The 15,501-nt window shown below is 41.0% G+C and overlaps 1 protein-coding gene across 5 annotated transcripts in view; it reads right to left on the bottom strand.

Moving 5' to 3' along the window:
* Positions 1-15,501, bottom strand: part of PLCE1 (phospholipase C epsilon 1) — a 343,931-nt gene that overhangs the window by 88,494 nt on the left and 239,936 nt on the right. For all 5 annotated transcript variants that reach the window (XM_063669995.1, XM_063669996.1, XM_063669997.1 and 2 more), the window contains 3 exons: positions 15,120-15,265; positions 6,077-6,335; positions 4,278-4,483 (listed from right to left, as the gene is read on the bottom strand). In XM_063669995.1, coding sequence (XP_063526065.1) covers positions 4,278-4,483; positions 6,077-6,335; positions 15,120-15,265 — 611 coding nt within the window. The remainder of the gene's footprint in view (positions 1-4,277; positions 4,484-6,076; positions 6,336-15,119; positions 15,266-15,501) is intronic.

Raw genomic sequence — 15,501 nt, 5'->3', positions numbered from 1 at the left:
CTTCCTTGACTATAAGCATTCTCTTATTATATCTGAGTAGTTTGTGGGTTTTGGAACCAGTCTGCCTGAATTTAAATCCTGGCCCTGCTAGCTATGAGAGTAAAATGAAACTGTTGTGAAGATTAAATAATTTAATATATGGAAAGAATTTAGAGCAGTGTTTGCTTAAAGATAGGCTCTCAATAAACATTAGCATCTTAAATATTGCTAATATTATTGTTGTCCGGCTTGAGTTTAAGTTAGTATCATAAAACAAAGATATCCATACAAATAGAGCTTCTCTGTAAAAATGGTGTCCAAGTTGCAAGTTGGGATTTAAGTGAGAAACAAGCCTAAGGTGAATGTTGTGCAGATAGTGGGAAAATGGCCTTTGTTACAAATCACAGACACAAGACGGGTCTGAGGTGTTGGCCAAAGAAGCAGAAAGAGAGAGAAATACAGGATCCCAGGTATTCCCAGCAAAGCCAGAGAGTGAGACTGTATGAAGGTCTGGGCTGGGCTGAGGCAGCTGTTGCAGATAAAGGATGTTGTGTGTTGGGCGTTTATAAGGTTGAGGCCTGTCTGCATCTTTCCCTGTGGAGAATAACTGATTTCCTATCATTTTATGATTTGGGGCATCCACATGCATACGTGTGTGTGGTTAATCCTGGTAACTATTATCTTTTCTCAGATATTCTACTTTCTTATGCTTAGCTTTTTTTCCTATCCCTGTGGGGTTGGATTATCATCCAGGCGTGTCTCTAACGAGGCTATTGAGGTAGAAGGACACAGAAAATACCTCTTTGCAGTAAGGGAGAGGAGGATGACTGAGGATTGCTTCTGAAATGGTGATTACTGCCAAGGATGTCCACACCTAAGTGCTGGAGCCTCCTGTATTAGTCCATTTTCACACTGTTATAAAGAACTGCCCGAGATTGGGTAATTATAAAGGAAAGAAGTTTAATTAACTCACGGTTCAGCATGGCTGGGGAGGCCTCAGGAAACTTACAATCACGGTGGACGGTGAAAGGGAAGCAGAAGGTGAATACTTGCTGCACCCTCTTCACAAGGTGGCAGGAAAGAGAATGAACGCAGGAGGAACAACCACACACTTATAAAACCATCAGATCTCATGAGAACTCACTATCGTGAGAACACATGGGAGAAACCACCCCCATGATTCAATTACCTCCACCTGGTTTCTCCCTTGACATGTGGGGATTATAGGGATTACAAATCAAGATGAGAGTTTGGTTGGAGGCACAGCCAAATCATATCACCCTCAGAACTTCAGCTTGGCATTGTAAGGGTGTGATACACACATTAATCAGATAGCCACCATCTATATTGGCACTTATACTGTGCCGTGCATTTTGCTTAATTTATAATCCTCACAAAAACCCTATCAAGTAGTATTGTCATTTCCAGTTTACAGATGACAAAACTGACGCTTAGTAAGATTCAGCTACCTACCTAGGTGACAGAAATAGTAAGAGGTGGTGTCAAAATTCAGTCCCAGGCAATGTGACTGGAAGGTTTGAGTTCTTAATCAGCTCAAGCTACTTCCATTGTAGGTTTCTGTCATCATCTACTTATATCTTATTTTTCCAAATGTACAAATCCTTCTTAAGGTGCAGCATGCCAAAGAGGGTCAACAATATTGAAAATGATGACAATAAGAACTTGCAGCTCCTATATGACTCTATACTCTTCTCTACACACCTTCATACTCCTCATTTCTACTTCCCAACAATGGTGCCACATGCTACTCTTAGGTCTCCATGCCTCTATATGTTTTTAAACATACAAATGCATAGCTTATTTATTCTTTATGCTGGTAAATAAAAAAGTAATTATTAATGAGCATTATAATTCATATGAAATGTAATTGGAATGCTTTCAGAATTCAGATGTTCCTAATCTTCAGGAGTTAGACATAAAAAGAGGCTAAGGGTTAGCCCCTCCACAATCAAAAGAAATGCCTTAAGCATTGCAAGACAAAGGATCCTCCCCTGTGACTGAACACATGGTCAGGCTCATGACCCAGCTCTACTGTTCATAGTCAGACAAGTGACTTCAGCTCACTAGGCACAACTTCTTCACCTGTACAGAAGTTAGACAAGCCTACTTGAAGAACCCATTGACATTTCAAGATTTTTTCAACCCAATTCCCTTCCTGCTGAGATCTTGAAGTTTGTTTTTTGTTGTTGTTGTAGAGACAAGGTTTCACCATGTTGCCCAGGCTGCTCTTGAATTCCTGGACTCAAGTGATCTACCTGCCTTGGCCTCCCAAAGGGCAGGGATTACAGGCATAAGCCACCGGGCCCAGCAAAAATAAATCTTGAACTTTTTATAATCACTTTTTGAGATCTCTATGAGTTTTTCTAGTGGTTTTCTGGCAGGAGTAGCTGTGAGGTTTGGGAAGAATTATAAGAGCGCCCTGTAGGTGGGGTAAACCAAAGAACCATGAGATTGTCCCTTCTTTCTCTGCTGTAGTTTTCACAGGGCTGGTGGTTGCCAAGAGAACAGGGGCTAGAGGTTGCTGTTTGTAGAGTCTCTGTTTCAGCCAGATCAACAAAGCATAGTTCCTATGGGCTTTTCAATCTGCACGTCTTTGGCACACATAACCCTGCACTGGACAAAACATGGGGCTCTCAATCAGGAATGGATTCCCAAGTCCCAGCAGATGGCCACAGAAATAGTGCTTGCTGATCTGGTTTTGGTGAATTCTATTAAATAGTCCCACCACCTAACTTATGTGTTGAGGTTCCTTTCAGAGTAGCAGTCACTTGAGGTAAAGAAGCTATCACTGGCACTTAGGTACACAAGTTTCAAAGTGAGGATTTCAATATGACTTCATAGGTTTTATAAAAGAAATATTTGCATTTTTGTGTTTTTCTCCTCTTCTAAGAGTGCTTGCAGCAGGGCTTGGAAAATGGGCAGTGGAAGAGAAATGTTCTTAGGATGTACCTGATAAAATGATTAGGAAAAAGACAAGAGACAGTGGAGAAAACTAGAGACAAAAATTTCATAACAGGTGAAAATGATGCAAGAAAGTTACCACTTGAAGGAACTTCAAGGGAAAGGAAAGGATAGTCTAGGGGTCTGACTCTCAGTAAAAGTGGCAGTCCTGAAGGTGTTTTAGAAAGGTCAAATGACATACGCACACAGCCCCAGATGAAGGTTATTATAAAAAGAGCCATATGAAATTCATTATTTTATCTATTCCTATCTGATGTATCCTAGCCTTAACAGTAGGATTTAAGGAAGGAATTTCGGCCAGATCCAGTATGAGGAGAAGGCATTCTTCTCCCAAGCATCTGTTTAATTTTTCTTACAAATATTGTGAAACTTATAATGAATTGTGATTTCCTCTTTCCTTTGACTGCTAGGAATCTCAGAACAAAATTTAGTCACTGTATAGACTATCTAGTATAAATTTTTGTATGTTTTATTTTCTCCTATTCTTATTTTTCTTTTCTTTAATATCCTCAATTATTCATAGTTATTCTTAAACGCATCTACAAAATCTTTTGTTAGAAATAGATATATACATAGATGCTGAGAGAGAGAGAGATTAAGAACTTAAATGGCTCTGAGAGGCTTTCTGCGCAGATGTGATTATTTGTAGATGGTCTTCTCTCTATATATAGATTGCCACTAATGTTAGCAACCTGTTAAGTGAAAAATCTTTGAAATAATCTCTGAGAAACTGGAATTACTGAGCAATTTAAAAACCTGCAGATTCCTTGTGTGTGTAGGGTTAATTTTAACACACCTTACAGAGCAGTGTTTCTCAAAGTGAGATCATTAACCCTCGACTTGGAATCACCCAGAGGTTGGGAGAGGTAAAAATACTGATTTCTAGGTATCACCCAGACCTAACTAAGTCAGTAGATTTGATTTAAAAATATCTTAATACCCACTCTAGTACCCCACCCAAGAATTAAAAAAAAAGTTACAAAAACTAGGAAATAAAAGATCACAGCTCTCCTTCTGAAATTTAATGTGTTGAATTCTTAGAAATGGCAGGATAGCTCTAGGTTTTTTTTTTTTTAAAGGGGTAACAGATGGTAAGAAGTTAAATTATGAGCAGTAGTTTTAGAACAAAGCAGCAAAATGAGAAAGGTAAATGTGAATTTGGAATTGGTAAGGTTTGAAGATGAAGTGTGGCTTAATAATAAAAGTGGCAGGTTTTGATGAGGTGTCCATCTGAAACTAAGCTGAAGTAGGAAACAACTCATCAACAGGAAAAAAGAAGACATGAGCATTCCTCACTTTTAACTTGTAAAACTTACTGCCATCGGCTTTTATCCTTGAAGGAGCTTTTCCTGGAGCTGTTTCCTTCACTGGGGCTGTCCTCCTCGTCTGTCTCCAGACTTCGACTGCAGCTCCGGATGACCTGAAAGATGCTGTTGACAGTGGACTCCTTCTCTGAATTCTTTAAGCCATTTTGTCCCACTCGTTGTAAGAAATTATCTTGTCCACTGTAATCTGCTACAAACTACAGAAAAATATATTGAGAATTTGATATTGCAACTTAATATGCCTGGATAACGTACTTGGCTAGGGAAATGAAATCATAAAGTAATAAATAATGGCATTTGTGCCTATTTTATGGGAAAGAAAACAAGAGCCTCCAGGAAAAACATTTTTTCATTTCACCACATGAAATATCAAAACTCACCCTTGTTTCCACTGAGACAACTTTAATCCCTCTAGGAATCGACACTCCACTTCAAATTTAAAACAAAAAAAATATTATTTCAGGGCTCCCTAAGGAGAACATTAGCCAATTTGCAGGGGAAGGGCATGGTTATTTTATCCTTATAGTGAGAATTGAGAAAAACCATGAGCAAAGTATGCTATTCCACGGAACCAGATAAAATGACTGGGCCCAAGCAAAACACTGAGAAGAGGTGATGTTTTGCTTTATTGCTCATGTGTTCTATAATAACACAGTGGCTTCTTTCTGGTTTTTCAGCTCTTTAAGCCTTATTGTTTGTAGAGTTGATCAGGAAGCTTCTCTCATCAGAGGTGAGAGCTGTGTCTAGGATAAGAGATGTGGAGTTCCCTCTTCTTAAGACATGAGGAAGCTGGAGGGGTGTGGCCTGGGTGGCTTCCTTTAAGCTTTCTCCTCCATTTCTTGCCCTTTTATCCTAGCTCATAACTCAGAGAGATGCCGGTGGTGTTGCCTGTACCTGTCAGGAGCTCTTAAGTCTTTCTGATATCAGGTGATGCCTTTGCTCCCAGGTGACAAAGAAGAGGCTGAAGGTTGAGGAGAGTCTTCCCACTCCATGGAGAAGGCGTGTACATGACTCTGTGTGTGTGTGTGTGTGTGTGTGTGAAAGGTCAGTAGTAGGTTCTGTCATCATGGCAGGAACGATCCTAGATTTGGGTTGGGTCCCAGGTAAGGGACTTCTCAAAATCTCCATAAAGTTCTTTCCATTTTAGTCACTTATTTAATTTTTAAACACCTTAGAAGGAGCTTCCTTATCTTTTCCCTCCAGGTTCTCAACTCCCCTTCTCTCTAATGCCCAATGTCTTGGGTCAAAGCTCACACTATCCCTTCTGCTCTGGGAATCAGGAGCAGGAGGCAACAGATCTGGGAGAAACGAGGCTCTGGGGATCAGGAGCCTGGAGCTTGTCTCTAGATGCGTCTCCAGGCTCCCCAGCATTTTCCCACAAAGGATGAAAAGAAAGCGGTGTTGACTTCCCCTCTTTTTTCTTCCACTGATGTGGAAAACTTAATACTCTCATTTGACTTTCTTTATCTCCTGCATCCAGACATTCCCACCCAATAAGAAAAACCTGTCAATCTTTAAAAACCATCAGAAAACAACACCCTTTTTGACTTGTACTTACATATTAAACCTAATACATTAAAACTAACTTCACAATACTATGTCCCACACAGTGTTAGTTGGCATTCTTTTCTACAGAACTTCCAAGGATCTATGTGCTACCCAGAAATAATATAACAACTATTAACCCTGTGTTCAATCAGTGATCATTTCTTTGGTGAGCACAGACAGGGCCTGATGAGACAGCCAGCAACAGTGGCTCTTCAGGCCACAATGATTCTGAAAGGCCTTACCTCTAAAGTTTCTTCTTGGGAATTGTACCGCGGGCAAAGCTTCATGAGGCCAGAGGCGCCGTCAAGCACTTCACAGAGCTCCTTCAGAAACACCCCACAGAACGGAACCACCTTACAGCCAGGGATGTGCAGGGCACGTGTCACCACCTTTCTGTACTCACAAGAGGACTCATGCTGGGCCATAGCATCCTTCAGGCTCCTCATGGTCTCAATATCAGACTGGTCCATGAACTGCCACATTTTTAAAACTTTTCTTGACCTATTGCAAGTAAATGACATTTTTTAGACTGAAGGAGAAACAATATAGTTTACAGCAAGGAGCCTAAATTCCATACAAATTCATTCTTTTTACCACTTTTTTTTTTTTTTTAGGTGGAGTCTCACTCTGTTACCCAGGCTGGAGTGCAGTGGCGCGATCTTGGCTCACTGCAACCTCTGCCTCCTGGGTTCAAGCAATTCTCCTGCCTCAGCCTCCCTAGTAGCTGGGATTATAGGCGTGCGCCACTATGCCTGGCTAATTTTTATATTTTTAGTAGAGACAGGGGTTTCGCCACGTTGGCCAGGCTGGTCTCGAACTCCTGACCTCAGGTGCCACCTGCCTCGGCCTCTCAAAGTGCTGGGATTACAGGCGTGAGCCACCCCGCCCAGCCCCAAGTATTCTTTACTTATTAATATTTAGGTAGGGTTCCTATCCCCACCTACTTCCCCAGATAATACAAATAATACTTTTGTAAATTGAAACTAAAAATTAAATAGAACAGATACAAACACAAATAGGCATATGGGACGCGTTAGTTATGGAAGCTGGGCACTGAATGTAGGTTTGAGTTTTTCTGGCAGCTATGGCCAAAAGGGGAAAGTAGAGGGTAATATGGTTTGTACAGATATTGGTGGAGGAGGACTGCCTGGGGAAACTTGGCCCATCTGGCCCTCTTGATCTTTTAAATATTACTCTTGGATTAATCCAGTCCCTTAGTGGTCAACATGAAGCCCATTGTTTTCACCTCTTCTGTAGAATTGATTTTTACTGAATCAAGCTTTGACATGAAGCCACCAGCCCATTTTGGGGGTTGCTTGTTGTAAAGTATTATTTGCGTAACAGGTTGTTAAGTGGGACTTTCCCTATTCTGAAACTCCTGCTGAGACCCACAGATGACAATGCACCACACCTTCTAAAGAGAGGCCCTCACAAGGTGTTACCTGAACTGCTTTGCCCACAGTGGTCTCCCACTCTCCTTCAGCCCACGCAGAGAAAGTGGATCTGAGCAGATAGCTTGGGAATATTTCTCTGGTGGGAACTGTGGGAGAGCTCACCTTTCTGTGAGAGGACAAATTCACCGCAAGTGCAGGAGGCATTAAGTGAATTCCCTGGGGACATTGACCTGTCTTCCCGGGCAGTCTGTAGATCACGTGAACTGGTGCATGACTCTTGCCTAAAGATTTGAGGCTAGCTGGAGCTGCCTGGTGGCAAAGGGAGAGAGGATTCCAGTAGATATGTCCTGTGCTTGCAGAGGTGGGAGGGCAACATGCTGACTATTTCCTGTGAGTCAGGAGGGGATGCTGTGCAAAGAGGTGGGGCTTGAGCTGTCTTGAAGGGTCTGCCTGACAAATGAGGTGACCCTAGCAGAAAGGGCTTGTGAGAACAGGACCCCGGGGAGTGAGGAATAAGAGGTTGACCAGAGGGTACACTGCATTTTGCTAGGTAATTGTGCAGTGGGGAGGTGGAAAAAATTAGAGAGAGTAACTAGTAAGAAAACCTAAAAGCACCCTCCATTGGTATCTGTGAGGGCACCAAGGCCAGATTACAACTGCCCCATCAAGCAAGACTCTGTGCTCCCTCTATCCCCATCCTTTCCCCTCTCCTCTCCTGTCCACTTTTTTTCTGCAGACACCCAGTTGCAGGAAAAAGGAAGAAAAAAGATAAACTCTATCTTCCCCACTACTACAAGTCTCTGAGACTGGTTGGGTTGTGAAACGTAAGGAAGGGAAAAAGATATATATTGAATGAGATATTAAAATTTTGATTTAGATTAACTGGATTACAAAATCACTGTGTAATATATAAGACATCCAAAGACATAAAGAAGTACAACATGACAAACACCCATGTGCCAATCTCTCAGTTTAAAAAATCAAACATCAACAATGTGGTTGAGGACCTAGTGTATTCCTCCAAGAGCACATACTCTATTCTTCCCTCACCAGACAGGACCACCACTGGGACTTTGGGGTTCTCCTTTCCTTAAAATTCTTAATACTTTTCCAACATATGCATATATCACTAAGCAAGTTACAGAACTGCGTATTTTTAAACTTCATGTAAATAGTATCACATGGTAGATACCCTTAGACCAGGGGTCCCCACCCTGGGCTGCAGACCAGTACTGGTTCATGGCCTGTTAGGAACTGGGCTGCACAGCAGGAAATGAGCAGCGGGCAAGCAAGCATTACAGCTTGAGCTCTGCCTGCTGTCAGATCAGCAGTGGCATTAGGTTCTCATAGGAGCGCAAACCCTACTGTGAACTGTGCATGTAAGGGATCTAGGTTGCACGCTCCTTATGAGAATCTAATGCCTGATGATCTGAGGTGGAACAGTTTCATCTGAAAACCATCTGCCCCCACCCCCACACCCCAAGTCTGTGGAAAAATTGTCTTCCATGAAACTGGTCTCTGGTGCTAAAAAGGCTGGGGATCCCTGTTTTAAACAACTTGCTTTTTTTTTTTTTAATACAGCCTTAAGTTTGCAAGACTCATTCATATTCAAGAGCATAGGAGAATGAGATTGTGTGTTAACTGGGAAAGTGACTGGAAAAGCTACAGGATCTCTCAATGTAGCAAAATCCAGGGTTGGGGGAGGGAGAGCTGGTTGGAAGCTTTGAAAGGCAATCAAATCAGAAAAGTAAAAGCATTTTATGATTTCATCCCACTAAATCTAGCTTGTCCTATAACTGGATTCTTATAAGACAGTGAGAATTCTTTTTTGGGGAATGAAGTGGAGGTTACAAACAAATGAAGTGAATGAATGAATGAGACATGGTTCTCACTGGTTTCTTATTGTGTGAGTAACGGAGTAGTTACATTTCACTTGGGGGCAAAGGGCAAACTTTAGCAAAGATCAATTCTTTATTGTTGAATTGAGAATTGACACTATTTTAAAAACTTTTATTGATCTTTATGATTATAAATATACTACTCATTGTAGAAAATCTAGAAAATATCAAAAATATAGAAAACCCACTTACAATTCTACCATACACAGACATTAGGTATATTTCCTTCCAGTATTTATCCTATTCTTGTCTATATGGGTATATAAATATTGCTGAGGTTATTAGGGATAGACAGTTTTGTTCCCAGATAGATTCACGTATTATGTGTCTCCTGCTTTCCAATGATATAAAAACTTTTCAGGCCGGGTGCGGTGGCTCATGCCTGTAATCCCAGCACTTTGGGAGGCTGAGGCAAGGGAGATCACTTGAGGCCAGGAGCTCCAGACCAGCCTGGGAAACATAGAAAGACTCCATCTCTAAAAAAATTTTTTTAAACAGCCATTGTGCTGGTACACTCCTTGTAGACCTAGCTACTTGGAAGCCAAAGTGGCAGGATTGCTTGAACCCAGGGTAAGAGGTTACAGTGAGCTATGATCTTGTTCCTGCACTCCAGCCTGGGTGATAGAGTAAGATCTTACCTCTTAAAAATTTGTTTTTTACCTCATGCCTGTAATCCTAGCACTTCGGGAGGGTGAGGCGTGTGGATCACTTGAGGTCAGGAGTTCAAGATCAGCCTGGCCAACATGTTGAAAGTCCATCTCTACTAAAAATACAAAAAAATTAGCAGGGCATGGTGGCAGTGCCTGTAATCCCAGCTACTTGGGAGGGTGAGGCAGGAGAATTGCTCAAATCTGGGAGGTGGAGGTTCCAGTGAGCCAAGATTGCACCACCACACTCCAGCCTGGGTGACAGAGTGAGACTCCGTTTCAAAAAAAAAAACTTTTGTTTTTTACAAATATCATTTTTTAAAAAAATCTTATTTTATTATTATTATACTGTAAGTTTTAGGGTACATGTGCACAATGTACAGGTTAGTTACATATGTATACATGTGCCATGCTGGTGTGCTGCACCCATTAACTCGTCATTTAGCATTAGGTATATCTCCTAAAGCTATCCCTCCCCCCTCCCCCACCCCACAACAGTCCCCAGAGTGTGATGTTCCCTTTCCTGTGTCCATGTGTTCTCATTGTTCAATTCCCACCCATGAGTGAGAATATGCGGTGTTTGGTTTTTTGTCCTTGTGATAGTTTACTGAGAATGATGATTTCCAATTTCATCCATGTCCCTACAAAGGACATGAACTCATCATTTTTTATGGCTGCATAGTATTCCATGGTATATATGTGCCACATTTTCTTAATCCAGTCTATCATTGTTGGACATTTGGGTTGGTTCCAAGTCTTTGCTATTGTGAATAGTGCCACAATAAACATACGTGTGCATGTGTCTTTATAGCAGCATGATTTATAGTCCTTTGGGTATATACCCAGTAATGGGATGGCTAGGTCAAATGGTATTTCTAGTTCTAGATCCCTGAGGAATCGCCACACTGACTTCCACAATGGTTGAACTAGTTTACAATCCCACCAACAGTGTAAAAGTGTTCCTATTTCTCTACATCCTCTCCAGCACCTGTTGTTTCCTGACTTTTTAATGACTGCCATTCTAACTGGTGTGAGATGGTATCTCATTGTGGCTTTGATTTGCATTTCTCTGATGGCCAGTGATGGTGAGCATTTTTTCATGTGTTTTTTGGCTGCATAAATGTCTTCTTTTGAGAAGTGTCTGTTCATGTCCTTCGCCCACTTTTTGATGGGGTTGTTTGTTTTTTTCTTGTAAATTTGTTGGAGTTCATTGTAGATTCTGGATATTAGCCCTTTGTCAGATGAGTAGGTTGTGAAAATTTTCTCCCATTTTGTAGGTTGCCTGTTCACTCTGAAGGTAGTTTCTTTTGCTGTGCAGAAGCTCTTTAGTTTAATTAGATCTCATTTGTCAATTTTGGCTTTTGTTGCCATTGCTTTTGGTGTTTTAGACATGAAGTCCTTGCCCATGCCTATGTCCTGAATGGTAATGCCTAGGTTTTCTTCTAGGGTTTTTATGGTTTTAGGTCTAACGTTTAAGTCTTTAATACATCTTGAATTAATTTTTGTATAAGGTGTAAGGAAGGGATCCAGTTTCAGCTTTCTACATATGGCTAGCCAGTTTTCCCAGCACCATTTATTAAATAGGGAATCCTTTCCCCATTGCTTGTTTTTCTCAGGTTTGTCAAAGATCAGATAGTTGTAGATATGCGGTTATTTACATATGTAGTTATTTCTGAGGGCTCTTTTCTGTTCCATTGATCTATATCTCTGTTTTGGTAGCAGTACCATGCTGTTTTGGTTACTGTAGCCTTGTAGTATAGTTTGATGTCAGGTAGCGTGATGCCTCCAGCTTTCTTCTTTTGGCTTAGGATTGACTTGGTGACGCAGGCTCTTTTTTGGTTCCATATGAACTTTAAAGTAGTTTTTTCCAATTCTGTGAAGAAAGTCATTGGTAGCTTGATGCGGATGGCATTGAATCTATAAATTACCTTGGGCAGTATGGCCATTTTCATGATATTGATTCTTCCTACCCATGAGCATGGAATGTTCTTCCATTTGTTTGTATCCTCTTTTATTTCATTGAGCAGTGGTTTGTAGTTCTCCTTGAAGAGGTCCTTCACATCCCTTGTAAGTTAGATTCCTAGGTATTTTATTCTCTTTGAAGCAATTGTGAATGGGAGTTCACTCATGATTTGGCTCTCTGTTTGTCTATTATTGGTGTATAAGAATGCTTGTGATTTTTGTACATTGATTTTGTATCCTAAGACTTTGCTGAAGTTGCTTATTAGCTTAAGGAGATTTTGGGCTGAGACAATGGGGTTTTCTAGATATACAATCATGTCATCTGCAAACATGGACAATTTGACTTCCTCTTTTCCTAATTGAATACCCTTTATTTCCTTCTCCTGCCTAATTGCCCTGGCCAGAACTTCCAACCCTATGTTGAATAGGAGTGGTGAGAGAGGGCACCCCTGTCTTGTGCCAGTTTTCAAAGGGAATGCTTCCAGTTTTTGCCCATTCAGTATGATATTGGCTGTGGGTCAAACATCATTTTTGATGGCTATATAACATTCCATTATCTGGATGCAGCATATTATTTCCTTTAGCTATTTTCCTATTGTTGTTCACTTGGATTATTTTAAACTGACACCATGACTGAGTAAATATTCTTGATTGTAAATCTTTGTACTTCTTACTAGTGGCTTAAAAGAGCTAAGAATTTAGTTAGAGGAAGCAAAATGTACAATGTCTATAAAAAAACCAAAGTCACTTAACAAGAAGTATGCTTTCTCTTCCTATTTAATTGCTTAAAAAATAAAAAAAAAATCTCGATTATGTTGGTAACAGTTAATTGCTTGGAACCTAAACACTTTCAAGCCTAGAAGTGCAGATATAAGCTCTGCCTCCACAATCATTGCATCAGAAGAGTATCTGGCCACTTATCTCCAGTGAACAGAACAGCTGTCAACAAAAGACCTATTATACCTCGTACTTTCACCTATCTGTAAAGATCAGTTTAGTTTTAAGCCAAATATAGGAGCATGAAACTAGGTGGCAGTGGTTCTGGGGTGTGAGACAAAATGCATTGGGATCAGTGTTGAGGTCGGTTGTGGTTTGAGATTATTCCTCATTTAGGGAAATCACCAGGCTCTACGGTCTTCTTGGATTTTGTATTTAAACTCAGTGGAATCTTAAAGTCCCATTCACTCTAGGCCTCCATAGGTCATTCTGAGGCCATTCTTGTAATAAGAGAATCTAGAACGTGGTATGTGGCAGCCAGCCTCCAAGACAACTTCCCATGGTCCACACCTCCTGACTGTGTGGCTTCGTGCAGTCCCCACCCACAAGGAATCCATGCTGGTCCTATGTGATCAGTACAATATGGCAGGAGTGACTGTGTGTGATTCCCGAGGCTAGCATATAAAAGGCATTGCAGCCTCTGCCTCCCTCTCTTGGATCATTCACTTCGGAAGGAGCCAGTCACCATGCTACGATGACAGTCATGTTGTGGGGTCAGGAAGCGAGGTCCCTGGCCAAGAGCCAGCACCAACTTGCCAGACGCAGAATGATAAGCATCATTAAAATAAAATGACTTTATCAAAATATCATAATTCTTTCCTTAAAAGAAATGTAATACAGATTTCCTTTTTTCCTTTTTTCTTTTTTTTTTTTTTTTTGAGATGGAGTTTCCCTCTTATTACCCAGGCTGGAGTGCAATGGCGCAATCTTGGCTCACTGCAACCTCTGCCTCCTGGGTTCAAGCAATTCTCCTGCCTCAGCCTCCTGAGTAGCTGGGATTACAGGCACCCGCCACCATGCCCAGCTAATTTTTGTATTTTTAGTAGAGATGGGGTTTTACCATGTTGGCCAGGCTGGTCTCAAACTCCTGATCTCAGGTGATCTACCCACCTTGGCCTCCCAAAGTGCTGGGATTACAGGCATGAGCCACTGCGCCCGGCCTACATGTTTTTTTTAATAGAAAATTGATCACAAAGAGAATCAAAATCATCTGGATATAACCTCCTGTTCTCCAAGGCTTTGTTTTTTTTTTCCCCCACTTTTTCCTTCTTTTGAGCCATGCCTGATGCATTTGTATGACTATTTTAAATGTCAAGGACATGATCATTTGGGTTTATTCTTAGTTAAGAAAGTTGAAAAAGACAAAAAAAAAAATTAGAACTCTGAGAGTTTTCATCTCCTCCCCTAACCCAGAATCCCCACATAGGAACCTGGAGAATCAAAGAAAAATCTCAGTAATGTTATGAAGTAAAATTCATTTGTAGTGAGAACCCTCATGAGGATGGTGAATCTCAGGAAGCAATATCAATAACAACAGCTTCTCTTTATGAGGACTTACTATACACCAGGCACATGTGTCAAATATATTATTTCACTGAATTCTACCTAAAGATGTAGGTGCTTTTTAGTATTATCCCCATTTTGCAGACAAAGTAACTGAGGCTCAATGAAGTCAAGTAGCTTGCCTGGATCACACAGGTACTCCTTGGGGGAATCAGGATTTGATTCCTGGTTAAGGATTTGATTCCTAATTTGATTCTGACTCAAGAACTCATGCTCTTCTTCCTCACATACCATGCTGCCTCCCGCAGGAGTAAGAACAGTTACTTTATGCCAGGTAACTGAGGCTAAAAGGGGATAAAGCAGGCAACTTGATGAACAGAATGGTGATTTTGTTATTAGCTTGATGGAAAAGGCTAAGAACAGGATATCACAGTGGTCAAGATCATGGGCTCCGAAATCAAGGTTGCCTGCATTCCCAGCAGTGCCAGGTGACCTTGGGTGAATGACTTAATTTCTCTTAGCCTTAGCTTCCTCTTTTGTATAATGTGGGAATAATAATAGTATCTACCTGATAAACCTGTTTTGAGAATTAAAACATACAATATAGGGAATGTGCATAGCCCATACTTGACATATAGTGTTTGATAATAATGAGACCTAACATTATTGGAGGCCTATTGTCAGTGCTAGCCACTGTTATTACTAACGGCAGTTGGTGGTCTATAGCATACAGCCCTGGAACACTACATAAGGCAGGCCTGAAAAGAGACAGATAACAGTGGGGTTTACAGGACAGGAAGGGGAATAGTCAGTGGCGGGGTTGATGGGGTTATACAACCAAGTAATTTCACTTGGCTTGGCAAAGAACACAGGATCACAGCAGACCCAGTGAAGTAGGATTGTGACTGGCCCACAGAGGCTGAATTCTGCATCATCTTTGAGGGACAGGACCTTTGGTGCTGAAAGAAGATAATACATTTCCCAAGATAATCATTTCCAATTACCTGACTTGGGTAAAGGCGACTCCCTGGATAATTAACTCAGTGCCATTCAGGTGATGAGAAGTGACTGTGCCAAGATAACCATATTCCCCACTGACTATACCTGAGGCCAGCCAAGAACTCCATGACAGCGTTGTAGTTGCCCATGTTCCAGCAGCATTTGGCCACATGCACCAAATATGAAAAGACTTCTCTCTTCTCCTCCATGGAGCCTGCCGTGAGGATCAGCCATGTCACCCAGGAGCTCACCTGGAAAACACACAGAGACATTCACAGGAATTATGTCCTAGAAGCTTGGCAATTTTTTTTCCAAAAGCATTCTTTGTTTTTCTAAAAATATCAATTTGGTATTAGGAAATGAAAGACCTATAGGTCCTTAATCTCTTATAACTCTCTTTATTTTCTTTAAAACAAGAAGGCTGAAAAAGGCAATTGATAAAATCCTTTGATTGAAAAAATTTCTTTTGACTATAAGAAAATAAGGC

The sequence above is a fragment of the Pongo pygmaeus genome, chromosome 8 (assembly GCF_028885625.2).
Source record: "Pongo pygmaeus isolate AG05252 chromosome 8, NHGRI_mPonPyg2-v2.0_pri, whole genome shotgun sequence".
NCBI lineage: Eukaryota > Metazoa > Chordata > Mammalia > Primates > Hominidae > Pongo > Pongo pygmaeus.
Note: the sequence above shows the minus strand (reverse complement) of the source record. Positions and strands in the feature narration are given on the sequence as shown.